This window comes from Manis pentadactyla, chromosome 1 (assembly GCF_030020395.1).
Source record: "Manis pentadactyla isolate mManPen7 chromosome 1, mManPen7.hap1, whole genome shotgun sequence".
Lineage (NCBI taxonomy): Eukaryota > Metazoa > Chordata > Mammalia > Pholidota > Manidae > Manis > Manis pentadactyla.
In genome coordinates, this window is record NC_080019.1 from 202,729,712 (window position 1) to 202,756,607 (window position 26,896).

Consider the following 26,896-nt stretch of genomic DNA (forward strand, 5'->3'; position numbering starts at 1 on the left):
TTCCTTGACATTAAGCTTTGTGAAAAATTTTGAGAAGTCTTTTTCCTCTTCATTTAGGAAAGCTATAGGGATAAAACATAGTGTTTCTTTATTTTTTTATTTTTAATTTTGGTATCATTAATCTACAATTACATGAAGGACATTGTTTACTAGGCTCCCCCCTTCACCAAGTCCCCCCCACATACCCCTTCACAGTCACTGTCCATCAGCATAGTAAGATGCTGTAAAATCACTACTTGTCTGCTCTGTGTTGCACAGTCCTCCCCATGCCCCTTACCCCACACATTATACATGCTAATCGCAATGCCCCCTTTCTTTTTCCCCACCCTTATCCCTCCCTTCCCACCCATCCTCCCCAGTCCCTTTCCCTTTGGTAACTGTTAGTCCATTCTTGGGTTCTGTGATTCCGCTGCTGTTTTGTTCCTTCAGTTTTCCTTTGTTCTTGTACTCCACATATGAGTGAAATCATTTGGTACTTGTCTTTCTCTGCTTGGCTTATTTCACTGAGCATAATACCCTCTAGCTCCATCCATGTTGCTGCAAATGGTAGGATCTGTTTTTTTCTTATGGCTGAGTAATATTCCATTGTGTATATGTACCACATCTTCTTTATCCATTCATCTACTGATGGACATTTAGGTTGCTTCCATATCTTGGCTATTGTAAATAGTGCAGCGATAAACATAGGGGTGCATCTGTCTTTTTCAAACTGGAGTGCTGCATTCTTAGAGTAAATTCCTAGGAGTGGAATTCCTGGGTCAAATGGTATTTCTATTTTGAGCATTTTGAGGAACCTCCATACTGCTTTCCACAATGGTTGAACTAATTTATATTCCCACCAGCAGTGTAGGAAGGTTCCCCTTTCTCCACAACCTCGCCAACATTTGTTGTTTGTCTTTTGGATGGTAGCCATCCTTACTGGTGTGCGGTGATATCTCATTGTGGTTTTAATTTGCATTTCTCTGATGACAAGCAATGTGGAGCATCTTTTCATGTGTCTGTTGGCCATCTGAATTTCTTCTTTAGAGAACTGTCTATTCAGCTCCTCTGCCCATTTTTTAATTGGATTATTTGCTTTTTGTTTGTTGAGGTGTGTGAGCTCTATATATTTTGGATGTCAGCCCTTTATCAGATCTTTCATTTATGAATATATTCTCCCATACTGTAGGATGCCTTTTTGTTCTATTGATGGTGTCCTTTGCTGTACAGAAGCTTTTCAGCTTGATATAGTCCCACTTGTTCATTTTTGCTTTTGTTTCCCTTGCTCGGGGAGATAAAAACAGTGTTTCTTGACCAGTCCTTCCTTTGGGGGAAACATCGCAATAGCTAAAACATTGTGCTAAAAAATAGCACATTTCAAATTTTCAAACAAGTTTAACAGTGCATTAAACACTGAAAGTTTCTTATCTGCATGATGTAAGGTATTCAAATTCAGGGCTTCAGTCCAGAGTTTTGAACTTTGAGATTCAGCGGTCTTTGTGCATGCCTCTGTTTATCACTTACAAAAATGTTTCCACGTGTTTCCTTCCTTGGTAGGTGGTGCAGCCTCGATTGACCTCAGAGCAAACAGGTTCCGGAGCTTGATCTTGTCGAAAGCCCTGCCATCCATTAATGGCCAATCTGGAATGTGGCAGGATATCCAGGGGGCTCTCGTCTGCTACCACCTATCTCCGCAGCTGAAAGGTTATTCATTCTGTTATTTTTGAAACAGACTCGCTGACTGAAAGTGATACACAGTTGACTAATACTGACTTTCCTAATAATTGCTGATTACCTAAGTCAACAGGAACATCTATGACCAAATCAAACTTCATGTTGAAACCTGAGGCCTCAAGAAACACATGATGTTATTTATATTTACTTCCAGGATTAATTAGCTGGAAAGGAAGGATGTAGTTGCAAATGGTAGGATTTGTTTTCTTCTTATGGCTTAATAGTATTCCATTGTGTATATGTACCACATCTCCTGGTGCTAGAAATTTACATCTGACTCTGTTGGAATAAGGAGAGAGGAAGTAAGTGGGTGAATGTTGCATGTATGAGCCTGGGACAGTGCTGAGGGGCTTGGGAGCAATGCAGTACCCAGGCACCACCTCACAGTGACATCCAGTGTGGCACAGCACTCAGCTCTAGAGACCCATGGTGACTTACTCCCAGGAGCTCAGTCTGAGAAGACAGGTACAAAGCCCTAGCTCTCTGTGTAGAAGCACAAGGGAGCACTGGGAGAACAGATGACAGCAAATGAATAGCTCCTGAGGGTGACTTCTGAATTGGGGCTTGACATATGAGGAGGTTGCCTTTTGGAGAAAGGGGGCTGGCACAGCCTCTGGAGGCACACAGCAGAATGGGTGAAGTGTGTGAGATGAGTAGGACACCACATGGTAGGGAGTAGGTAGTTGGTGAGCATCACAAGTTCTGGAAGTCACAAGGCAGATGAGACAAGAAAGACTGTTTGGGTCCAGATCACTCAGGACCGCTGAACTTACCCTACAGTTACCAGGAGACTGTGAGAGCCTTCAGATGCTTTAAAATAGGTAAGTAATGAGAACAGATACCAGTTTTAGAAAGAGCATTCTGGTCTTCCATTTAAAGGACAGATTGAACACACATGAGGTTTGAGTCTAGTCTGTCAAGGATGGACACCCCTCTGCATGTTCTTTAATTTTTCTATTTATTTTTTATTAAGGTATCATTGATATACATTCCTATAAAGGTTTCACAAGAAAAATAATGTGGTTGCTACAGTCACCCATATTATCAAGTCTTCCCACACTCCATTTCAGTCACTGTCCATCAGTGTAGTAAGATGCCACAGTCACTACTTGTCTTCTCTGTGACCCACCCTGACCATGTGAGCTAATCATAATACCCCTCAATCCCCTTCTCCCTTTCTCCCCTTTGGTAAACGCTAGTCCCTTCTTAGTCTGTGAGTCTGCTGCTACTTTGTTCCTTCAGTTTTACTTCACTGTTATACTGCACAAATGAGGGAAATCATTTGGTACTTGTCTTTCTCCGCCTGGCTTATTTTACTGAGCATAATACCCTCTAGCTCCATCTATGTAGTTGCAAATGGTAGGATTTGTTTTCTTCTTATGGCTGAATAGTATTCCATTGTGTATATGTACCACATCTTCTTTATCCATTCATCTACTGATAGACACTGAGGTTGCTTCTGTATCTTGGTTATTATAAATAGTGCTGCAATAAACATAACCCCTCTGCATGTTCTTACAATGTGACTTTCACACACCTCCCATAAGGTGGCTAAATATGTAAATCCTCCCCTTGAACCTGAACAGAACTTCATAATGGCAAACAGAGAAATGTCTCCATGTAAAATGTCACTTTGTGACACTCACTCTTAGCATGCATCCGCCATACTATGAGGAAGCCCAATCCACATGAAGAGGCCTGTCAGTGTGCATGCTGCCAGCCATCATCAACCACGAGACACACAGGGAAGCCTTTTGGACTATGCTAGCTCCAGTCAATATCTGGCTGCAACCACCAGAGACCAAGAATCTCATGAGCCCCCTAGAACTGCAAGATAATAGTAAAAAGAAAGTGATTAGTGTTTTTTAAGCCATTGGGTCTGGATGTGATTAGTTATGCAGTGATAACCAGGAAACGTGCATTTCTTGGCTCCCTCCCCAAAACCCACTAAAAGGACAATAAGTGAATAAAAAGATCTAATTTAAAGGACAAAAGAAATGCAAGAGGCATAGGGTATGGAAACTGTCAACTCATTTTTGGGAGCTATAACATGCTTGGACAGTGGCAGCTGACTGGGCAGAGGACAAAGCTAACACCAAAGGCCTGCAGAGAGGGATGCCCAGGAGGGGAGCTGCAGGCACAGGCATCTGGGAAGGCCAGGGTGGGACGAGACTGCAGGATTTACCGAGTGTCTCTGTAAGGAGTCAGAGATCCTCAAGTCCCCTAACCCCACACAATAGAAAGTGACTGACCTGAGATGGTAAGTTTATTCTCCAGAAAAAGCAAGTACTAGATGAGGAATAGGCCTGGTCCCAACACACACACACACACTGGACTCAACCCCTAGACACGGGCTCACTTCCTGCCTGCCACGGTCCCTCTTCATGATGGATGAGAATGTATGCTCAACAGAAGGAATCCAAATTCTTACTGAGCTTAACAGTGTTTTATTGGAAGACTACCACTGAATGGTGCTCTGATCTGAAGATGGCTGACTGAAAACACCCACTCACACTTTCAGTGGCCCAGGCTCAGGGCCATTATCTGATTGATCAGAAGTCCAAAATGGTTTTGAGACCCAGATACACGCTTAAGAGATGCTGCTTGGCCTGCAAGGTTTAAAATCCATTTGCAAATTCCCAGTATTTCCAAGTCAAGAGATTTCACATTTACAGATCTGGACTTCTTTTCTGGAGAAATTCAAAGATCTATTATCTGTAGGCTGCATTCTAGGTGCTTGTGAGGGGCTGTGCCTTTGAGTGGGCAGTGAGCTCCCTGGGTGTCACTCCAGCCATTTGACATACTAATGGTGCTTAGATCAGTTTCCTAACCGCATTAGGTCACCTGCACCTGCAGGTTCCCTCCCACTGCCGCAACCTCAGGCATTTGAGTTTTTGCTTCAGCCCTAAGCAATGCAGAACTACTGAAGAATTTGTAAATAGAAGAGGACTAGGAATGGCTGTTTCAGAAAACACAAGGCAGTGAAAGGAGGGTGGGTGGGAGGAAGAATGGACAGGGAGAGGTCAGCTGGTGAAAACTGGTTTGCAAAGTTGGGAAACCATGGCGTTGGGACAAAGATAAAGACCTAAACTACAGAACAGTATGGGGGGAGGGGCCAGATGTGAGGGTAGAATTAATGGATTTGATGTGGTTTAGAAAGCGTGAGTGGGTGTTTAGCTCTTGACAGTGTACCGCCAGCCTCCCGAAGGTCAGATGCCTCAGGGCAGCACCCCATCTCTCAGAAGGGGAGGACGCAAAACAAAGCACAGAAGGGAAAGGCCTTTCCAAGGAATTATAGCTTCAAGGTGTTAACGGGTGTGTAATGAACAGGCTGTGGAGCTGAAATAATTGCGTCTTTAAGAAACCCAAAGAACGCCACCATTTAACTTTTCGGCTTATCCAGTACAAGGCCAGCTTCCCAAGTGGGTTAGACCTTGGAGTGGTGCAGAGTAAGCAAGAACTCCCAAGCCTCAGGATTGAGTTCCCAATTAAGCAACATTTAAACAAAAAAACTTCCAAAAACCCATATTCTAAAACAGGGGATGAAGGGCAGGTGCATTCTTGAGAAGATAATCTTAATTTTCCAAGATACTTGAGCCAAGTATAATCTGGAAATACCACCTTTTCAAGGCCCAGAGGCCCCCAGGTCATAAACTAATAAAAGGGCATAACTCAGTAAAAGCCATTCTGGAGGGGCTCAGGAATGCATTCTTCCAGGGTTCCCATGTTCCATACCACTACCACAGGGTCTCTTCTCTCTTCCTGAAAAAAACAAGGGCCATAAATTTATATAGAAGTTAAGACCTCCCCAAGTAGCTTTCTCCAGTGGTAGAGCTTGACTTTGACAGAATTACTGAGGTGGGTAGAAGAGGGGTTTCTTCCTCTTGAAGTCCTCAAGGACAGAAGAGGAGGAATAAGCAGAAATAATGGTTAATAAATGTTCCATCACTTGCTAGTGACTTTGGAGGTCATCCTTCTTCTGTTTAAGGCCTCAGCCTCTTCAGCTGTAACAACAAAATACCATCTACTTCACAAGGTTACCAGGAAGATTAAACAGGATAATGTGTAAGTGTAAAGAGCATGCAATCTGATATTCAGCAATTATCGTTCAGATGGCAATGTCCAGATCTGTTCAGATTCCACATTCTTAAAAAATAAGGCTAGTAATAATTGTGAAGTTTAAAAGTTCATTTTATAAATGTCTATAACCAATCATATAAATGGAAGTTTCATAAAATTACCATATATAGTAATAAAGCATAAGGTATTACAGAAAAATTTATACAAAGATATACACAATTATTTATGAGGATAATTACTAAGCCATTCCAGTGTATGAAAATAAACAGGAAAACCATTATTTACGGTATCACAAAGGCAGTATTTACAAGTAAAAAAAAATCTCTGGTTGATAACAATTTGAAATATTTAGCACTTCTGTAACTACTGTTTAATCAAAATTTGATTTTCATTGACTCAACATTTATCATTTAAATGCAAATTTAAAATAACCTTGGATGGCAAAAAACACATTTACTCTGGTAGGTACAAAATACAACTGCATGATAGTTCCTGCTCTTAAGCTCAGATAAATCATTTAATGACTGACTGCAAAACAGACCTGGTTAAGTGTTGTGGGGTGGGGGTGGGGGGAAGACTTGCTCAGAGCACCAGAGGTTAGAGGAAGAACACCTGGGTCTCATCCACAGATCACTGCGCAAGGAGCCAGAAGCCCTGGGCTCACATCCCAGCTTAGAGAAGTCACTAAACTTTGTTTTCAGAGTTCATCTGTAAAAACGGGACGATATGAATATTGTTCACCATACACTGTTGCTGGGAAAATCATTCATGTGGTAACTGCCCACTTCATAAGCAGTCTATATGAGGTACTATGTTAAGGGCTAAGAGAGGGAGGGACAAGGTACATCTCAATACAGTGCTAACAGTCTGGGTAGATGCCAAGGTTGGATACTAACAGATATCTCGCTCCTATGCAGCAAACCATCCCTGTGAATGAATAATCATCAGGCATGTTCTAAGAGTTAAAAAAAAAAATTCTATACTATATTTCAAAAGGTAACAAAAAATGTTCTTTTTTTGCCATGCCTTTTTGGAATCAGATCAATGGTTCAGGGCTGTAGTGTGCATCAGAATTACCTGTGATGCTCAGCAGAAGTGCTGATGCCAGGCTTCACCCAAAGCTTACTCCTTCAGAACCACTGGGGACCTGGCAGTTCTGAAGCATCAATAATCCTTTATTTCGAAGCAATGTCAAAAACACTGTTAATGTAATTGTGATACTTATTAATAGACAGTAAAAAAAAATATAGCTAGTATAATACAACTTGAATATTACAAAGACACAGTTCTCACTAAAAAGACTTCCAGATAAAACTCAGTGGCACAAGAAATGGCAAATGGCAGTGCTGCCCTCAGCTTGCAGAGGTCTGTTACCTGCTCATATTGTTTGCAATCAGTGTGTGTGTACACATGCATCTTTTCAGGGGAAGAAAAGCCACTTGGTAGTATGAACACTTTCTACTACTTCTAATCTTAAACTAACTGACAATCTATTGAATACTGCTTACAAACTGGGCAAACTGATGCAGCATGGGTTCCAGCATAAACCTTAACATATCAAAAGGATTAGGTCAGAGCCCAGGCTTCACATCTCACCTGTAGCACTGGCAGGTCAAGTAGCTTATCTGGGCCTCAGTTCCTGCACTCCAATAAAGTGAATAACAGTGCCTTGTTCACACAGATGCTGAGAAGTAAATGAAGAAAATCAAGAAAAACAAGCTATCATAGATACATTAGTGGTTGTTTAGCATTTATTTCAAAATCTGGTACAACTGTAACGTGTGTGAAAAGAAGTCATTGATGTGTGCATTTATGCTCTATCTAGGAACATTATTTAACATTAAAAACTTTAATTTTTGAAAAAGTACATAATTGTAGAGCAGTCCATGTTCACAAGGATTTATCATCAAAATACAGTATCATCAAAATACCTTAGGCACATCACTTGATCTTTCCAGTTCTTACCCATCTCTCCAGTAAAATCTTCCTGCCAGAAGAGGATTTGACCCTATCATCTCCTGAGGACCCCTTCCAGCTTCAAGACCTGTGGTTCATCATGACATTACAAACTTAACTCTTTTCCCCATTTATTTCCTGGCATGGTGAGAACAAGGCAGAATGACTAACAGGTGGAATAAACCACCTTTATTCATAATAAACAAGAGTGCAGGAAAAAAAATCATTTAGCAGCGTATCTTTGGCTTACAAAGCATGATGATCAAGGAGAGTCTAACCTAAACACCTCGGGGCATCTAGGATAAATAAGTGGCCTGCATCTTCCAAAGCAAGTCAAAACCATAACTTAAGAGAACTATGCTGGAAAATCTACAACCCAAGATTCTTAAGATCAAGCAATTTTCTTTATATTAAACCCTTTTGCAAAGAGTTGCTTTATGTATACTTATACATCACTGTTTGCTAGTTCCAAATCACGAGGGGAAGAGAGGCATGGGCTTATTTAGATCATATGTTCACTAAAAGACCACAAAAGATAGGTTTTGGAGGACTTCAACACTACCTGATACAGCGAGAAGCTGGCGCATCCTCGGGCCTTTAAATTTTAAAATCATCTGTAGCAAGTAGGGCACAAACACCTCAATACCCACAAAAAAAACCCACCCACTTCCGACCTACAGGCGCTCTGCTGTGACTGCTGCTTCAACACACACACAAGCTTCAGCTCGGCGGGAGGCCGGGGTGGAGGATGTTAAAGAACACACGCCCCTAGAAGGGCGGGTTGGCCCCCGAATAACGGTACCCAGCGTTCCCAGGTGTTTAGACCCCCAGCTAACTCTCTACGCTGAGAACAGTGGCGGCTACGCCATTTAAATTCCATGGTCGTCTGCTAGCTGTGCCGGCCGCGTCCCGAGGAGGCGTCCCCCAGAAGCCCAGCGCCGACCCCAGCGGCCGCCGGGCCCACGAGCCGCCGAGGGGCCGGACGGACCAGCGCCGGCCGCGGCGTTCCGGCGCGCGCGCACGCCTCAGCCAATCGCGTGCTCGCCCGCCCCCCGCGACCGCGGCGAGGCTGGCGCTGGGAAGAGGAAGAAGAACATTCGCCCTCCTCCTACCAGCGCGCGGGCGGCGGCGGCGGCGGCACCGGGGTCACGAACTCTGACCTTTCACTGATAAAAACAATAACAAACCCCCCTTCTCTGCGACCCCGGCGGCGCCTCCGGGCCCGCCCCCGCCCCCACTTCGGCGTCTCGTCTCTCGCCCGCTGCCCCGCGAGCCCGCGGCCCCGGGGCTCCCGCCATCCCCCAACGCCGGGAGCCCGGCCTCCCCGCGCCCTGCCCTCCGCGCCGGGGGCCGCCCGCCGCAGACACGGGACCTGCTTCGAGGCTGCTTTGGCGCCAAATCCTGAGGTAAAATTGAAAAAGGGCCGGGGCGGGCTCAGGCCGGCGGCGGAGGGGGCGGGCCTGGCGCGCGGACATGGAGGCGCCGCGACGACGGCTGAACCCGACCCTTTTACCTTTGCCACGGGGCGGTGGCGGCGGCGCCAGACGCTTTGCATAGTGGGCCGGGCCGCTCCCCTCCCCTCCCCGCCCGCGCCCGGGCGCAGAGAGCGGGCTCCCCGTGACCGGCCAGGCTGGCGCGAGGGTGGGGGCGGAGGGGGAATGGCCGCGGCCCCGCCTCACAGTTGGCTCTTCGCCAGCGCCGCCATTTTGTTCTCGATAGAGATGGCTCCGGCTGGGCCGCGCTCCCCTCCTCCTCCTTTTCAGCCTCTGTCTCCCTGCAGTCCCTCCTTCCCTCGCTCCCCGTTCCTTGCCCCTCCGCTTCCCGCCCGCCGTTGGCAAACGCCATGGCTCAGCCGACGTTTTTTTCTGAAGGGGAGGGTGGACGAAAACGGGGAAGGCGGGTGCGGGGCGCGACCTCGTAAGCGACGGCTGTACCGACCAGTTGGTGCCCAGATAGGAGGGCCGGGGCCTGAGGCTCCGCCCCGTAAGTGCTGCTGATTGGCTGGGGCAGGGGGCGGCTCCCGCGGGGCGGTGGGTGCCCTGGCGGGGCGGGAGCAGAGGCCGCGGCTGGGCGTGGGGCCGGGGCGGCGGGGGTGTGGCCGGTGGGCGGGGCGCGCGGCAGGGCCCGGTTGGGGTCCGGACTTGTGGGGTCGAGCGGCGTTCCTCCGCCTGCATAGGTCCAGGATGAGGACTGTAGAACAATAGTAATAAAAGTGATGAAGTGTCCTAAATTCACGGCGCTGGCTCGTGCGAAGGGCTTCCCGCAACCTGGACACCCTTCAGGGCTCTTGCCGGTATTTGCGGCACTGCCACGGGCGAAGCCCCTTTCTGAGGCTCAATTTCAAAAGACTGTAAGACGGGGAGAATGGGCGTTCTTGCCGGGCCGGGCATCTTTTCTCAGGATCGTTTGAGGGACTCTACTTAGAAAATGGAGTGCAGGCTGCTTTGGGAACCGCAAAGTAACGTAATAATGATGGTGGTGTTGGAAACGGGATGTAGAGCCACCAGGAGTGGAAAGCTTAAGGGGATTGAGGGCTTGAGAGAACACAGGTGAAATCTGAGGTAATTCCCTTCTCATTTGTTGATTGATACATACTTGGCTTAGTTTGGGACACTGGGACACCTCCAGAGAAGCAGCTAGACGTGGACCGTGCTTTCCTAGAATTGGGGGTGGGGGCGAGTAGATTTGAAGACATGATTTCAGAGAGTGGTAAATTCCCTGAAAAAATGAAGTGAAGCCAGATGATGTGTTAAAGAAGGCCTGAGGGGGACTGATATAGATGGGATGGTCAGGAAGACCTCTGTGAGGTGATGTTTGAATGGAGGAACCCAAGAAGAAAGAGTGTTCCTGAGAGAGCAAGGGTGAAAGCCGGGAAGCAAAGCGTGTGGTGTGATTGAGAGCAGGCCGGTGGTGGCTGGAGAATGGCTGGAACTATGTCCTTTCTGGCATCTCACTCTCTTACAAGCTAAAGTCTATGTAATATGACAAAGGTAATGGAGAATAAATCTTCAATTTAATAATAAAGAGTCAAGGAAGATATAGCCATCAAATGAATTGCTGATGAATACATGACCTGGGGGGGAAGCCTCAGAAAATCGCTTTACTTCCAGATTCAAATCCTTTGTTAGGTCCCTTGTATACATCTTCAATTCATCAAATATTTGCTCAGTCCCACTAATAACCAAGGCACTAGGGGCTAGACTAGGAATACAAAGAAAAGGAGATTGTGGAGGGTTTGCCGGGAGTTGAGAGTTGAAAGTCTCTGTAGCCATTAATTTTAAATATTTTTCCAAAGATTCATGCAATGAAATTACTGAAAATCACCTTTTACTTGTTTTTCCAAGGTTAAAAGCAGATTTTGCAAAGTATATGTCAAGCTTCTACTGGAAAGTCTGGTAAACAGAACATTTTTGTTGATTTATGTAATGCATATTTTAATAATGAAATGTTATGGCATTTTAAAAGCAATTAACATCGTACTTTCTTTTTTTTTTATATTTGAATATTTCTTTTCTATCCTGTTTGAGGATTTTTTTGGTATTACTTGTTCAACACTTGACCCCCTGAACTGATTACTCAGGGTAACTAAAGAAGTGATAGTTTAATGAAAAAGCTGTTGTCTTGCCAATGGATTTCAGCCCCAGGCAAGTTCACTATGGAATCAGTGTGACCAAAGAAATTGACAGCAAAACGTTCTTTGGGGTGAAAGGGTTATACCCAACTTTATTTCCAGGTGGCAGGTCAGTCACTAGAATCCCATTCACTCAGAGCGAGTCTGTATGCAGCAAGCCAGTCTCTGCTTCTGGGCCCCTCTGTCCGCACAGCCGTCCCACACAGCCGTCCTGCCCAGTCATCCTCTGGGCCTCTCTGCGTAGTTGTGTCCCGCACAGCCATCCTCTGGGCCTCTGTGGTTGGCACTGCCACCACTCCAACCTCTGCTCTGTTCTCCTGCAGCCTTGCAGCCCTGCCACTGTGTTGCGCCCAGAGCACTGGGCAGAGCTCTTTTTATAGAGTCAAAAGCCCTGTATTGCCCACAGGTGTGCAGTGAGCTAGACAACCAGGGCTAGGTGAGAATCCTGGCCACAGGAACTCTCATTTTATCCACAGCTGTATATCGTCTTACAGCATTAAATCACTTAAGGCTTTCAGCAGTTGTATTTACAGTGACTTTGAAATTTTGTTTTCATGAACATGCTCTTAAAGAAGAAGACCCTATATGTAATAATCTCACTTGAAGACTTCTGGGAAGTTTTCTCATTTGGCTCCAAGGACTCAAGTGACAGTGCAGTGCCTTCCCCAGAACCTTGAGTGGGTAGCCTCTCTGAGGGTTAAGCATTCCCCACTTGTAAAATGGGGAGGGGGAACCAACAGTGAGTTTGGGGCCAGTACTAGAGACCACTTGTCAAAATGACAGAGAGAACAAGGCGGGTGGGCCTGTGTGGAGTAGTCCCCCTTCAGCCTTGGCACTGAACCACTGGCCTTTTGTGTTTAGCCTCCTGAGTGTCTCCATGGACTGTGGGCTCTCATTTGGGACACAAGTTCTCGTACCTATGTGCCATCTACTCCTTTAATCCCAAAGCACTCCGAGAACAGATGCTAGTCTTCATTATTCAATACCACGTGGGGAGAATCTGTGAAGGAATCTGCCTTAGAGCTCATCAAGTCTGGCCTCACACCTAATACAAACTCCCCTGCCAGAGTTCAGCTGATCTTTTTTTTTTTTCACTTTATTGCTGGTTATGAAGAACTGAAATAAAGACTTTTTTCCTGCATGTGTGATTATTATCTTTAACCTGATGTGCACATTCATGCTCCGGTCATACCTTATACAAGATACACACTTCCCTATTTGTTGGAGTTTTCATTTGCCTTCAGCCTAACTTGCCTGGAGGCTGTTTCTCTTTGTAATTCCCTCCCATCCTGCTGTTCCTTCTCCGTATCCCTTGTCACCTGCTGCTGCTCTGCTGCTGCCTGTTCCCCATCCTCTCTCCAGGCAACCAAGCACTGAAGTTAGAAGCAGCAGGAGTTTGGTCCCAAAAAGCAGGACTGCCTGGGACAACCATTCACTGAGCATGGTGAAGCGGGGGAGGGGGAAAAAACAACAACCACAACTCTTTCTACAAAGGTATGGAAGCTCAGGTCAGGGCATTAACATTGGGCATTGTTGGGGGGACAGGAAGAGCAGGTTCATACCCCTGGCATGGGGAAGTCTTGGAGTAGAGCTTTGGGAGGTGAACTGTTAATAATGGAAAGGGAATAGGCTGGCCCCCATGTTCAACTGTCCTTTCTGATCTATCCCTGAACTCCAGGTAGCCTATGATGATGAAAGCTAACTTCAGGGGCAAAGTGTGATTTTTAGGGACAAATAAAAATTACTTCCTCCACTATAATGAGATGCCTAACGTCCCTTAATAGGAGGTGAAACTTTTTATTTCATAATTATAAACAGTAACTCTAAAGACTCTAATTCCTGGAAATATATGTTGATAGGGAGGAATTTCAGTCTCTCCTGTCTGGATTAGTGGGAAGTATGAAAGAAGGTGTTGGGGCCTGGAGAATGGCATGAATGCTAACTGAAGAGTGAGAAGGAGAAAAGAGGCTGGTGGGGCTGGATTCAAATGGAAGGCCTCATGGTTTTTACTGGGAGGCACCTTATTTACCATTATTCTTAATGTATTGATAGAAGCTATGCAAAACAAAACAAAACAAAACACTGTTACCTGGCTTCCTGTACATGTAGCATAAAAACTTCTCTCACTGCCTCCCTCCTTGTGGCAGCCAGGTCTCTACTGGGAAAGATACACAACGGAGGCTGGATGGCTCTTAAGTTATGCAATGCCAGCAGGCTTCATGATGCATTTTCTCCAGTGGTATTTACTGTACAGTGACTGATTATGTATTATTTGTAGAACATTTCAGAAATATCATTTGTGCTGCCCTCATTCTCCTTCTCTCCCCCTTCCTCATTGCTTCTGCAGTAATGCCATCCTTTTTTTACTAGGTTGATTAGGTGAATAAGCCTGGAATTATTGAAAAATCTCCTTTTACTAAGATTAAAAGCAGATTATATGTATGTATATTTATATGTCTTTGTAAGTAAAAATATGTTTCTTTTCTGAAGTAAAAGACAATTTAAAAAATAAAGAATTTTCAAGTGAAGAAAAGATTGCATTGCTTCATGTACAAGAATGTTCATAGGAGCCTAGCGGTAAGCACTCCAAACTAGAAACAATCTAAATGTCATCAGCTATAGAGTGAATAAACTGTGCCATAGTCGTACCTTGGAATAGTATACAGCAGTGAAAATGGACTGGCTACTCATGGTTATCACAACAATAATGAATGAAAGACGCTGGGCCCACACAAAGTATATTAAATACACCTCAAAAACAAGCAGACTGATCCACAATAATAGAAGTCAGAAGAGGAGAAGGAATGCAAGTGACTGTGAGGAGGTACACGTGAGACTTCTGGGGTGCTGGTAATGTTCTGTTTTCTGATCTGGGTGGCATTTACAAGTATGTTCACTTAGTGAAAATTCAGTGAGGTGTTTCATTTTTGACTTACGTACTTTTGTATTTTCATGTACTTGAGTAAAAATTTTTACTTAAACGGTAAAATTAGCCTACTTTTATCTGTATGATTATTATGTAGGTAAAGTTTTAAGGGAAAGTTTGTTTGTGTTCCAGGAGAACTGTTGTGTTACAGTCTGGGTGGAGCCAGGCCAGAAATTTCTGTGATTCACGTTGAACATAAATCACATACTTAGGAATCAGTGATTGTGTGAGTGAGTTTCTAAATGATCTAGTATGCTGATGTAAGCAGTTTTACCCTTAGATACCTAATTGGTCTCCTGTCACTCTTTTAATTCCCTCGTTTTGACTTCCTATTTCTGGTAATCTGTTTTGAAGAACACTGTGGTATAGAGAGAGTGTGGTGATTTTGGAGTCAAAGCAGCCGTTACGGAATCCCAGGTCCACCTCTTACTAGCTGGGTGACTTGGAACAAGTTGGGTAAACTCCTGAGTCTGTTTTTTTCTGTCTGTATTGATCCAGCTGCTCAAAAGATATGTTAAGGGTTAGATGATGCCTAGTTTGATATAAGGCACATCAGGAAGTCTACCCTGCTTTCCTTCCAGCCACATGTCCTTGGCTCACACTAAGAAATGAGGAGAGACCATATCACCCTTATACATGGGCCCTTGGTAAGGTGAGGAAAATCATTCACGGTATACAGTGATTTTTTTTCCATCTCCACACAGGAAGTTAAGCACTGTTCTGGTAGCATAGGAACTCCATGTAGTTGAGAACTACTTCTCTTCCCCACTGTTCCCCGCCGGCTCCACCTCCCTGGCTCTGGTGTGCACACACCATTGGCGCTCCTCTCATATGGTCCAGACTTGGAATATGGAAGGGCCAGGTTTCCTGTGGAGGACAGAAAATCATCTGATCCAAAAACTAAGTAACCTTTGAATCTCAGGGCAGGGTTGCTGATGACAGGTTGTATGTATATCAGAACTTGACCTTAGAGGTATCCCAATGAGCATGTTTTCTGTTGATGAACATTTATATTATGCTAAATCTACCACTTGGTTTCCATTTCCTGATTTCAAGTCTCAGTCTGTGGTTTGTATTTGTGATTTATACAGTCAAGTTTTGAGCTATGTATTTCTCATTTTTTCGTTCTCTCTCAGGATGTCTAGATTCCTCAGGTTTTTTTTCACTGTTAAAACTTACACTGAATACCTTGTACCTATCAAGTTCTATACCCAGTAGTATTTGCAAGTAGTTATTAAGTATTGGTTATTTTGTAATATTTGTGAGATCAGTCCTAATTCAGCCCTCTCATTTTGCCCAGTTGTACAATTTAACAGAATGAATCAGAAATGCTGTGTGCTCATATAATATATAGACAGTTAAATTTCATGTGGATCTTATGTCAAAATGAGAGACCTATTTCTGGTTATAATATACATTTCACAGTTTAAATTACTGCATTTCAGATTTCTTTGAGAAAGTAGAAGTGGCACCATCTCCTTGTACCAACAGTAGCTACCATGTACATGTCTGCTATGTACCAGGCAAAGCATTAGGCCCTTAACATATTTAAGATCTAGTCTTCAGAGTAACCTCATGCAGTTCAGTATCACAGATCAACTTAGTACTGGAGCCTCAGAACCCAGTGTATTTGTTTAGGTGAGAAAATATCAAGACAGTAGGTGTTCTGAATGTTATGTAATTATGGGCCACATAATACATAAATATGTATGATGTGAGTCACTTGGTTGTGAAGGGAAAGGCAGGTGTGATCACCCATTCCTGTCAGTGAAGACAGTTCCCCTGTCCCAGGGCTAGTTTGTTGTTATTTAAGACACTGGCTCCTAAACCTGCCCCTGTGGAGAGCATAGCTGTGCTGTCCTGGCCACTGATTTGGGGATTCAGGTGTTACCAGTCAGAGTGCACCTTTCACTGCAATGGGGTCTGGAGCCTTGCTCATCTAAAGGAACCCTGGTTACAAAGTTCAGTAAGCTGTACACTTTTGGTGAACATAAAAGAGTTGATTCAAAGACACCATTGTGTTCTGCTTTGCTGTTAAAAGAGTGATAAAGCACTATTCGTGTTGGAAAGAGTTTATGTTATAAAACCTACTGCCGCACGAGGCCAAGCAGTAATAGTTATACTGCCATCATTCCATGCTCTCATTCAGTTTTTATATTCTGTGCTATGTTTTCACTTGTGCTCTACAGGAAAGACTCAACTAGTTCCAGACTGTGCCTTCATCCCTGGAAATACTTCTGGAAACATTGTTGGCACCACTTTCAGACTGGCCTCCCATGTAGTCTCTCCTTTTCTATCATCTCCACACTGTTCTGAAACAATGTTTTTGGAAGATGCACATGTGAGCACTTCATTTGTCTGCCAAACCTCTGGTAGTTCTGTATTGTCTACAGTGTCGGCCTCTCCTCCCCTGAACTCTCTAACAGTTTCCCACCAGATTGTCAGCTGTTACTGAATGTGCCTTTCTCCTCATACCTGCCAGTTGGGGTGAGCTATCCCTCTGCTCAGAATACTGTTCCCATCCTCCCTCTCTCTCTGAAATTCATTCTGACTTCAAGGCCCAGTTTAAATAGCTCTTCTCGTATGAACTGTCATTGGCTCCCACAGACAGAGGGAGATGCTTCTTCCTTTGCACATACATGCAGCATTTATATTGCATGGCTGTTACTGGGTTCCTTCTTCAGCTCTTCAAGAACAAGGGCTTCCTCCTCCTCTTCTTACTAATTCTCAGTACTCAGTTCATTGCCTAGTTCACAGCAGTTGCTCAATAAAGGGTGGTGGTGGTTGAAGTTGATTAGTTTAAAACAGCATAGGAAAATGTCTTATTTGTTTTTACTTAAGATACTTGGTCTTACAGCTCTTTTGGCAACTAATCAGGCTCTTTTCTGGAAACAGTGTGGGCAGTCTTGGAGGCCTAGGGAGCTGAGTGGGTCAGGCACCAGCCTTTGAAGACCTCGGGTTTCTGCACCAAGAGCTACTTTGGTGTTCTGTCCACAGTGCTTATCAGTCCAGTGCCTGTGCATCGTGACCACTCAGTCACTGTTAGTATTATCATGCTGGGCTCCCCCACTAAGCATATCTAGCTTGTAGGATCAAAATAATAGGGTGTTCTTTTTTTTCAGATCTTAAATATAAAATTATAATGTGCTAGTGAATATGATTTTTCAAGCTACCTGTAGATGCAACCCACTGTTCCCTGAAGCTTCTCATTCTAGGGGGACATCCCCTAAGTGACAGCCATTGCCTGATAGCCTCTCCAAAGCCCTCTGCCTTCCTTCTCACTGTGTGATCTTTCTGTCTCCAGGACCGCCTATGGCTGCGGTGGCAGTAAGAGCTGCTCTCAGGTGAGAGTCTTACCCCCAATATCACCTTGTATTTTCCTGGGGTGCACTTGAGTTAAGTGGTTTCCCTTCCTGTCATCACCTGGGGATTTTGTTTTACTTAGTTCTTACATTGTGATATCCTGGAAGAAGCTGCTTCTCTCTTCCTTATTTATATATAAGGGTGTAGGATATGGGTTGTGACTTAACATATTTTCAAAAATGATGATGTGGAAAATATTTTTGAAATTACTCTCACCTGTTCTCGCCGGATTTAAGTCTTTATTGAAAGCCCTTTTCATAGTTTCTCTTTCAGTTTCTCTCTCTCCGTTATTCTCACTCTTTGTCTCTGCTTGTTTTTTCAGAAGGTGTACGTTCCTCCTTGTTCATTTTTAAGCAGCTTCCAAAGCTGCTATTGATGATGCCTGAAGCTGCTTTGGAGGCAGAAAACCAACAGTGATATCAAGAATTGTAAGAATTTGAGTGTACAGAGGTTTCTGCTTTGGGTCTTGAGTGTTTGGGGTGGGCCAGTTAGTTGGTGTGGGAGAAAGGGCAGGGTTGGGGGTCCTTGCTCTACCAGAGAGCACGAATTATCGTAAAGCTGCAGTAATAAGAGAATGGTAGAGGCCTATGGAAAGAGAAGTAGAACCATAGTGGAATAGAATGGAGAACCTGTAATTATAGCCACACATGCAAGGAAGCCTGAGATATGACAGAGGTGGCATTGCGCATTAGTGGGGGAAAGGCTAGATTATTCAGAAATGGTGCTGGGAAATTGATTTTCCAAGTGGGAGGAAAATTAATTAGGTCCTCACTCATCAAACTCAAAAATTAATTTGTGGGAATAAAATGAATTGGATCCTCACTCCTCATCAAACTGAAGAATCAATTTGAAGATGGATTGGGGACTTAAATGTGAGGGACAAAACTTGTAAACATTTATAAGAAAATATGTAAAATTATACTTCTGATGCTGGGGTATAAAAATCCTTTTCATAAGTAAGACATGAAAGTACAGACTAAAAGAAATATTGATATATTCAGCCTTACTAAATTTAAGAACTTCCGTTCTTCAGAAGATACCCATAAAGTAAACAGATGAGCCACAATCTGAGGTTGACTGTCCTGCAAATTTAGTATTAAAGTGAGTCATTACAGAAGGGTTTTTTAGTTACTAAATCTCTTGTCAGGTAGTCATCTACATAATCCACTTCAACTCAGAACGAAGGATCAAGCTGCCTCTTTTCGGGAGTCTCAATAGAAAGCTATGCCTTCTTGTTATCTTGGTGCTACTGAATATTTCCCTAACAGTATTTCTGTAATATTCAAATGCAGTTAAAAGGAACAGAAATGCTAGCAATACCTAAAAGTGGTAATTGATAGTTGCAGCTGCATGTTTGGATTTTATTTCTTAATATATAATACCTATTGGCTGTCTGTATTCATCTGATTTCTTAGCTCTTATTTACTGTTTTAAGGAAAAAAATTAGAATGCTAGACTTTTCACATGCAATAATAATAATAATAATAATAATTTTTTTAACATTGGTCAGTTGACTTTTCTGTTACATGTGAAGTGATGCTTTTTCCTCTGTTTCTATTGGTTGGAACCAAACTGTAACTAGAGAAGAAGACCAGAGTGTATCTGTGTTTTTTCTTCCAGAAACAAACAAACAAAAAAACCCAAAAGTTAAAAGTCTTGACTACTTATTGTAAGAATAAATAACCAGAAACATTACCTCCACGGTTTCAGACCTGATGCTATTAAGGGATGACGAGTCACTGGCGCTGGTGACCTGGTGTCATTGTAGCAGTTGGCACAGTACCTGCTCCTGCAGGATTTTGACTCCTTGAAGGCAGGGGCCAGTTCTTTTATATTTTTCAATCACAGTTTCATGCTCTTATTACCATCTTCGCAGTAAAACAGTCTGAGGGGGAATTAGGATAGTAGAAGTGGCTATCTAATAGCAAGTAAGAGTAATAAAGTTGCCAAAGAGTGAAAGGCTTCCTAGAGATCACTGCTTGTAATACTTCAGTTGAGAACCACAGGAAAGTGTTTTTAAAATTATGTTGTGAAACAGTCCGCTTTGCGATTAAAGAAGGGCCCAGCCAGTGAACTGTGTATGCATTTGTGTATATTACACCCTCTGTCGTACTATGTAGTTTTTATATCTAAATCCTGGAAATAGCACTTTGTTCTTCTATCATCCATGGGACCTGTGCAATCAATAATGAAGACTTTCTGATCTGTCCAGGAATTAGGTCCAAAGTAGAATCCCTTTATCCCGAATTCTTTGTGGAAAATTATTGGGAGGGTTTAGGGACTATTCAGGGGAGCTCTGCCTTGTGACCTGAAAAGACCAGGTGTCTGTTTCATCAACAGTGCTTGTGCTTAAGTGGTTCTGACCCAGGAGACTCGCACACTTTTTAGTGTTTAGATGATCTTCCTCAGTTTTTATCAATGATGGTACTGTTTTTTCTATTAATAGAAAGGATTATCTGGTTTTCTAATTTAATAAGGACTTAAAAATATAAGTTGATAAAACCTAGGGGTGCTAGGTTCTTGCCCACTTACGTAATGTAGTCTTTTCACTTTTCTTTCTTTCTTAGTGACAGTGTTTCCTTTCAGCCTACGAGTGAGCATCCTGGCAGGGTTTTGCTTCTCACATTGCCATTGGTAACAGAAGTATAGTTGATGATAACAATCTAGAGCTTTGTATCCGAAGTTGGTCTCACACCTTTCTCAAATAGCCACTTTCTTATTCAACATACTGTGACAGGGAGCTTTCCCCAAAAGGTGTGATTACTGCCTCCCTCAGAGGTAGTAAACCAAGCTGTTATAACCCAAAGGACCTGCTAATTAAAGTTCTAAATTCATCTTCGTCTGTGTATACCAGGGGAAGTCTTGTTTGCAAATTGAAATGTTTCTGCTAATTAATTTGGTTCCTGTAATTGAAGAACTGTTGCAGCATATCCAGACATGCTTAGCCTGCTAGCTCTGTCTTCTGTAGAGAGCAAAGTCTACACAGAACAGCACCAAAGATGAATTTTGATTACTGATATTTTTCAAGTAGCCTGGTTTCTTCCCACCTGATAGAAGTTGCTGCATCTTTCCAAACAGGTTCTCTAATGATCTTGCTTCACCATGGCTACAAATATGGAGGGGCTGGTTCAGCACAGAGTGGGGACGCAGCAGGTGGCTGAGGTGAGTGACGGGCTAGCGAAATAGCTGGCACCCTTGCTTTTGAAAGGAAAAGTACATTAGTGTGCTCTGTTGTGTCGAAACAGTCCTGATGAAGTCAACACATGATCCAGATCCAAAGCAGGATGTTGCCATGGGAGAATAAATGGAAATGACAACACATACTCAGTGTTTCTTCACATGAGTAGGGTAGCCTAGCTGCATACAAGAAGGCAACTTAAAAAAATTTCACCTTGAACCAAAAACTAAAAGAATCTGATGCTTATCAAACTTGTGACTATAGGTTTAACTTGAAGACTGTGTCTTAGTTGCTCGCACACTTTTTTTAATGCTGTGGTATAGTAGAAAGCCTGATTCTGTCTATTCTGCAGTCATTATTGCCTGTCTACCATACACTGGAGATTTTGCTAAGTGCTGAGAAATAAAATAGGGAGGTAGTTGAGCCACTGGCCTTTCCTTTAGCATTCTCGGAGCCTGGTTAAGAAGCAATCACAAAACAAGGCAAGAAGATGTCTCCATGTGTGGAAGGTGATCCTAGAAGTGGGTCTTGAATGACAAGTAAACATTTGTCAGACAGACCTAAGAAAGTGGGGTGGAGAACTTTGTGGCAGATGGTGGGAAGGTATCCTAAGTCAGAAACCTACATAAAGACAGGACAGAGGTGTGATATGGTGTGTTCAGGAAACTTGAGCTGTAAAGAAGGGAAGTGAGTACAAATCTTGCCACTCTGTACCAGGCCTTATGCAAGAGCTTCAGTCCTCACAACCTTTTGAAGCTGATGTGATCATTGTTCCCATTTCATAGGTGAAGAAACTAAGGCTCAAAGACAAGTAATTGGCCAAGTGTTCCTTTTTTTGACATGGGGAGTGTTAAACATTTCCTTATCTTCTCTATTGTAAAGAGTACATAATGTACAGTTTTATTTGTATAAAACTAAAACATGGTATTTAAATAAGGAGGATGATCACACTGTGGAGTAGGTATAGGTGGGACCCTGATAGGATCTTTGGGGTGCTGTTGACACACTGACCTGGTTTTGTTGCACTTCTTCCAAAGTTCCATCAAATCAGGCATCAGATCACAACCAGGGGCCACTAGAAGGATTCAGATTTGTATTTTTGAGCCAATACTCCTGTTTCTAGAGTGAAGACACAGATTTACCAAAGAATAGACATTTAAAGAGAAGATTTTGAAAAAATAAGTACCCATATGCCAGTTAAAATGAGCAGATTTTTCCGATTTTAGACCCACCACTAACTTGAAGGCAGCAGTGTAAGTAATCATCCCCTTCCCCCAGCAAAGAATGATAACTATTAATTGAAAGTGAAAGCAGATAGATTTCACATTTTTTAATACTGTGTTTTTGAAAGGGCTTTCAGAGCCATGAAGGTGTTGGGGTAAAAATGCTTGTATGTGTTGCTTTAGCTTGTGATAGGAATAATTATCTTGAAAATCACTGTTGGTTTTTCAAATATTTTGCATTATTTTGCATTTAATACAGCTTCCAGTTGAGTCTGATTTGGAGACTGAGGTATAGATCACTGCCCAAGAGGTCATTAGTAATTGTTTAGGGAAAGAGGTTAATATAGTAATCTATATACTACTAGGTTTTTATGTAAGTAACCTATGTAGTCCTATATAGTAACTTAGAGGTTGATGAAAGTTTCATGTGTGCATTCAGAGTATTAGCTAGCTAAAATTTTCTGTCAGATACCTAATTTTCTTCAGGAAATGAAACTTCATATATTAGTGCAACTATTGTTTCCACTGGCAAAAAGTGAATTTTTAGGAGACTTCCAAAATAGTAGAAGGCATTCTTAATTCAGAGTGCAAAAGCAGTCTTATTTAAAGTGTTTCCTAGATTTCCTTGCTATTATTTTGAAGAGTAAGTATGTGTTCTTTGAAATACCAAGCTTAGTAACTTTAAGCTACATATAACAACTACATAATATTAGATTGGACAAGGGAATATGAGTAGCCTACTGTTTACTGTTTCAGTGCTAAACAGTAATTGAATGGGAATAAAGCATGTGAGCAATAGGCCTGGGCATCTGTATCACAGGGGTCAAGCATGAGACAGTCCTCACTAGAGGGATAGGAACGGATAGGGTTTCTATAGCGGAACAAGGCTTTATAGGGTCAGACATTAAATTCAGGCCCTGCCATTTGCTATTGGTGACTACCTTGTGCCTCAGTTTCCTCATCTAGACAATAGGAGGAATACCACCTATTTCCTGGGATTGGTGTGAGAAGTCATTGAAGTTCTAGACATATGAAGAGCTTTAGTAGATGCCATGCTTTTGCTCTGTGACTGCAGTATAGCAACATTGTCAAATAAGTAAATGATTTTCTCTTGAATCCTCAGTTCAGCCTTTTTCTCTAGACCAGATGAGTCACAAATAACCAACTTAAAAGTACAAATGTCAGATAATACAAAGTAACAACTTCAAGTCCTATAATGCATTCAAATTTTTTCAGTTACTCAGAGAGACAGTTTAGTATATTGGTCAGCAGTGTAGACTGGAGCCGGATTGCCTGAATTTAGATCTTGGCCCTGCAACTTGCAAACTGTTGACCTGTCTGTTTTGGGGGCTTGTTTATGAAGCACTAGTATTAATTCTTAACTGTTTGGTGAAGTTCAGCAATGAAGCCATCTGGGTTTGGAATTTTCTTTGCAGGTAATTGGTTACTAATTCAGTCTCTTCACTTATCAGGTCTGTTCATATTGTCTATTTCTTTTTGAGTCAGCTTCAGTAGTTTATGTCTTTTGAGAATTTTTTCCTTCCCTTTATCTAATTTGTTGGCATATGGTTGTTCACAGTAGTCCTTTATAACATGTTTTATTTCTGTAAGGTCAGTAGCAATTTCGCCTCATTTATTTCTCATTCCAGTAATTTGAATTTTTCTTTTTCTTGTCAGTCTAGCTAAATGTTTGTCAATTTCTTGATATTTCCAAAGAACCACCTTTTGGTTTCATTGATATTCTTGTTTTTGTATTCTCTATTTTGTTAATTTCTTCTCTAATCAAAACCACAATGAGGTACCATTTTACATTCTGTAGAGTAGCTAGAAATAAGGATTCAGATAGCAAGTGAGGATGTGGAAAAATTGGAAACTTCGTACATTGTTGTGGTATACGGTGCAGCTGCTTTGGAAGACAGTCTGAAAGTTCCTCAAAAAGTTAAACAGAGTTACCATATGACCTAGGTATATACCCCAAAGAAATGTAAACATATATGAAAACTTGCACACAAATGTTTTAGCAGCATTATACAAAATCCACAGTCCCTTTAATATAGCATGGAAGACTGGCTTAGTGGTGGTGAATTCCTTCAACTTTTATCTGGAAGTTGTTTAATCCCTGCTTCAAATTTAAATGATAGTCTCCTCTGGTAGAGGATTCTTGGTTGGAGGGCCTTCTGTTCCAGTACATTAATTATATTATGCCACTGCTTTCTTGCCTGAAGAGTGTCTATTGAGAAGTCTACTGATAGCCTTGATGGGATTTTCTTTATAAGTAATCTTTTTTTCTCTTTCTGGCTGCTTTCAACACTCTCTCATCCTTGATCTTTGCCATTTTAATTATTATGTCTTGATATTGTCTTGCTGGGGTTCTTTTTGTTTAGGGATCTCTGTGCTTCCATGACTTGAGTATAATATTGTTTTGTTTGGATTGGTCACACAGGTCTCTCTTCATTCTTTCATTCCTAGTGATACTTTTGTCTTTCTGTTCCTCAGCTTCTTTGTTTTCCTGTTCTCTAATTTCTATTTCACTTATTGTCTCCACTACATTATCTAATCTACTTTAAATCCCTCCATTGTATGTTTCTTTTAAGATACTGTATTCTTCAGCTCTGAGTGGCTCTTTTTCAGGTTTTCTATCGCTTTGTTGAAGTCCTCCCTGGGATGTTGAATACCTTTCTGTAAATTCATGAACATGTTTATGACTTTATTTTGAAATCTTTATCAGAGAGATTGGTAATCTCTGTTTCATTTAGCCCTCTTTCTGGGGTTCTGTCTTGTAGTTTTGATTTGATCAAATTCCTCTGCCTGCTCATTTTTTCAGGGGTCTGTGTTTCTTTTTATTAGATGTCTCTGCTGTGCTTTCTGGTCCTTCTCTGTGTGGTCCTTCTTCCTCAGGTGCAGGGAGTCTGTTCTGAAGTCTTCAGGTCTTTTTTCAGGTCTAGTTGTATTTGCTGTATTTTCTTCTTTTATTTGTTTTTGGGAGGGGGTTTCCATCTTGCCTTCCTATTCCGCCATCCTTAACCTTGTTAATTTTTTCAAAAGGGGTAGTTGACAGTTGGGAATTTGTAATTGTAGTAGTGGGAAATTGAATCATATTTAATAACATTATTTTGCTTTTCATATATGAAATTAATGAATTTTCTAGAGGTCTTCAGTATTTTTTAAGCATTTAAGAATTTACAAGTAGAAATCTGAAACACACACGCAAATACACATACTGTGTGTTTTTTATCATCATTGTCTAAATGAAGTAGACACTTTGCAACTCTGTAAGATGTTTTGAATCAGGTAGTTAACTTGAAGTGTCTTGAGTCACTTACTGATCAGCAGAAAGAGATGACTCACACACCCTGACTGTAAATGGCATGTATGTTTATGCAGTGGAAGTAAGGTGCATTGATTTTCCCCTGGGCCCCAGGCTGTCTAAGAGCTCTGAGCCATCAGATGCTTTTTGAAGAGGAAAATCATTTCACCACTGAGAAAACAGCCACGTTCTTAAGACCCTCTTACTCTTTTTATCATCAGGGCTTGTATCACTATTGAAGAAAACTTAATACTTCCATGTAAGGGAATGTTTAAAAACAGGGCTCTCCCCGTTCTTGAACAGAGTCAGTGTTGACAAAGCTACATCCTCAAGTGGGAGAAAGCAGAGTCATTGCACAGGTTTCAGGTCCCGGATGTCCTGGAAAAACCAACCCATCACATTAAATTTTCTTACTTTGCCTAAATTTTCTTACTTTGCCCTCTTACAAACTGGAGATTCAAGTTTTCATTTTCTTGTCTAAATAATAGATACATATAGATTTAAAAGTTTGCCAGTACTATGTTTGGCTTGAAACAGAAAACAGCAAGCTCCTGAATGCCCCCCCTCCTTATCCCCAACTGTCCCTCTCTAAAGTTTAATTTCTTCTGGCACTTAACTCTTTATTTCTAAAAATATCCTTACCCTGTTTTTTGTGTGTGCTTGTTTAATCAATGTTAGACATTGTCCTTTTTTGGGAGGGAGGTTCTTTGTTTTATTGTAGTAAAATGTAAACTTTAGCATTATAACCATTTTCAAGTGTCCAGTTCTGTGGCATTAAGTACATTCACATTATTCTGCAGCCATCACCACCATCCATCTCCAGAACTTTTTCATCTTCCCAAACTGAAACTGTATGTCCATTAAACACTAAATCTCTATTCCCGCCCCTCTGTTCCTGGCAACCCCCATTCTTTCCCTATGAATTTGACTGTAGGGAACTCACATAAGTGGAAGCATATCTACTCTTTTTTGACAGGCTTATTTCATTTAGTGTAATGTCCTCAAGGCTCACATTGTAACATATATCAGAATTTTCTTTTTTAGGCTGAAAAAATATTCCATTGTACATGTGTGTGTGTGTGTATGAAATCATATTTTATTTGCTTGTTCATCCATCCGTGGATGAGTTGTTCCACCTCTTGGCTGCTGTGAAGAGTGCTGCTGTGAACATGGGTATTAAAATACCTCTTCAAGTCCATGATTTCAGTTCTTTTGGGTAAATACCCAGAAGTGAAATTGCTAAATCATATGGTAATTCATTAATTTGTTGAGGAACCACCACACTGTTGTCCACAGCGGCTGCACTATTTTATACTTCCACCAGCAGTGCACAAGGGTTCCAATTTCCCTACATTCTCACAAAACCTTTGTTATTACCTGTTTTTTTTAATAATACCCATCCTCATGAGTGTGAAATGGTATCTCATGTGGTTTTGATTAACATTTCCCCATTTCTCTCTCCCCCCAAGTCCCTGGCAACCACCTTTCTATTTTCAATGACTTTGATGACTTTTTATAC

The 26,896-nt window shown here is 42.2% G+C and overlaps 1 protein-coding gene across 6 annotated transcripts in view; it reads left to right on the plus strand.

The window, feature by feature from the left end:
• The first annotated feature begins 9,020 nt into the window (after positions 1–9,020).
• NR2C2 (nuclear receptor subfamily 2 group C member 2) overlaps positions 9,021–26,896 on the plus strand; it is a 164,987-nt gene continuing 147,111 nt past the window's right edge. The window contains exons 1-4 of one of the 6 annotated variants that reach the window (XM_057506284.1): positions 9,021–9,155; positions 17,611–17,650; positions 17,992–18,097; positions 20,748–20,831. In XM_057506284.1, coding sequence (XP_057362267.1) covers positions 20,772–20,831 — 60 coding nt within the window. In that variant the 5' untranslated portion in view covers positions 9,021–9,155; positions 17,611–17,650; positions 17,992–18,097; positions 20,748–20,771. Of the gene's footprint in view, positions 9,156–9,937; positions 10,311–17,610; positions 17,651–17,991; positions 18,098–20,747; positions 20,832–26,896 lie in introns of those variants that run through there. The other 5 variants (XM_057506298.1, XM_036911454.2, XM_036911456.2 and 2 more) reach the window with 5 other exon arrangements.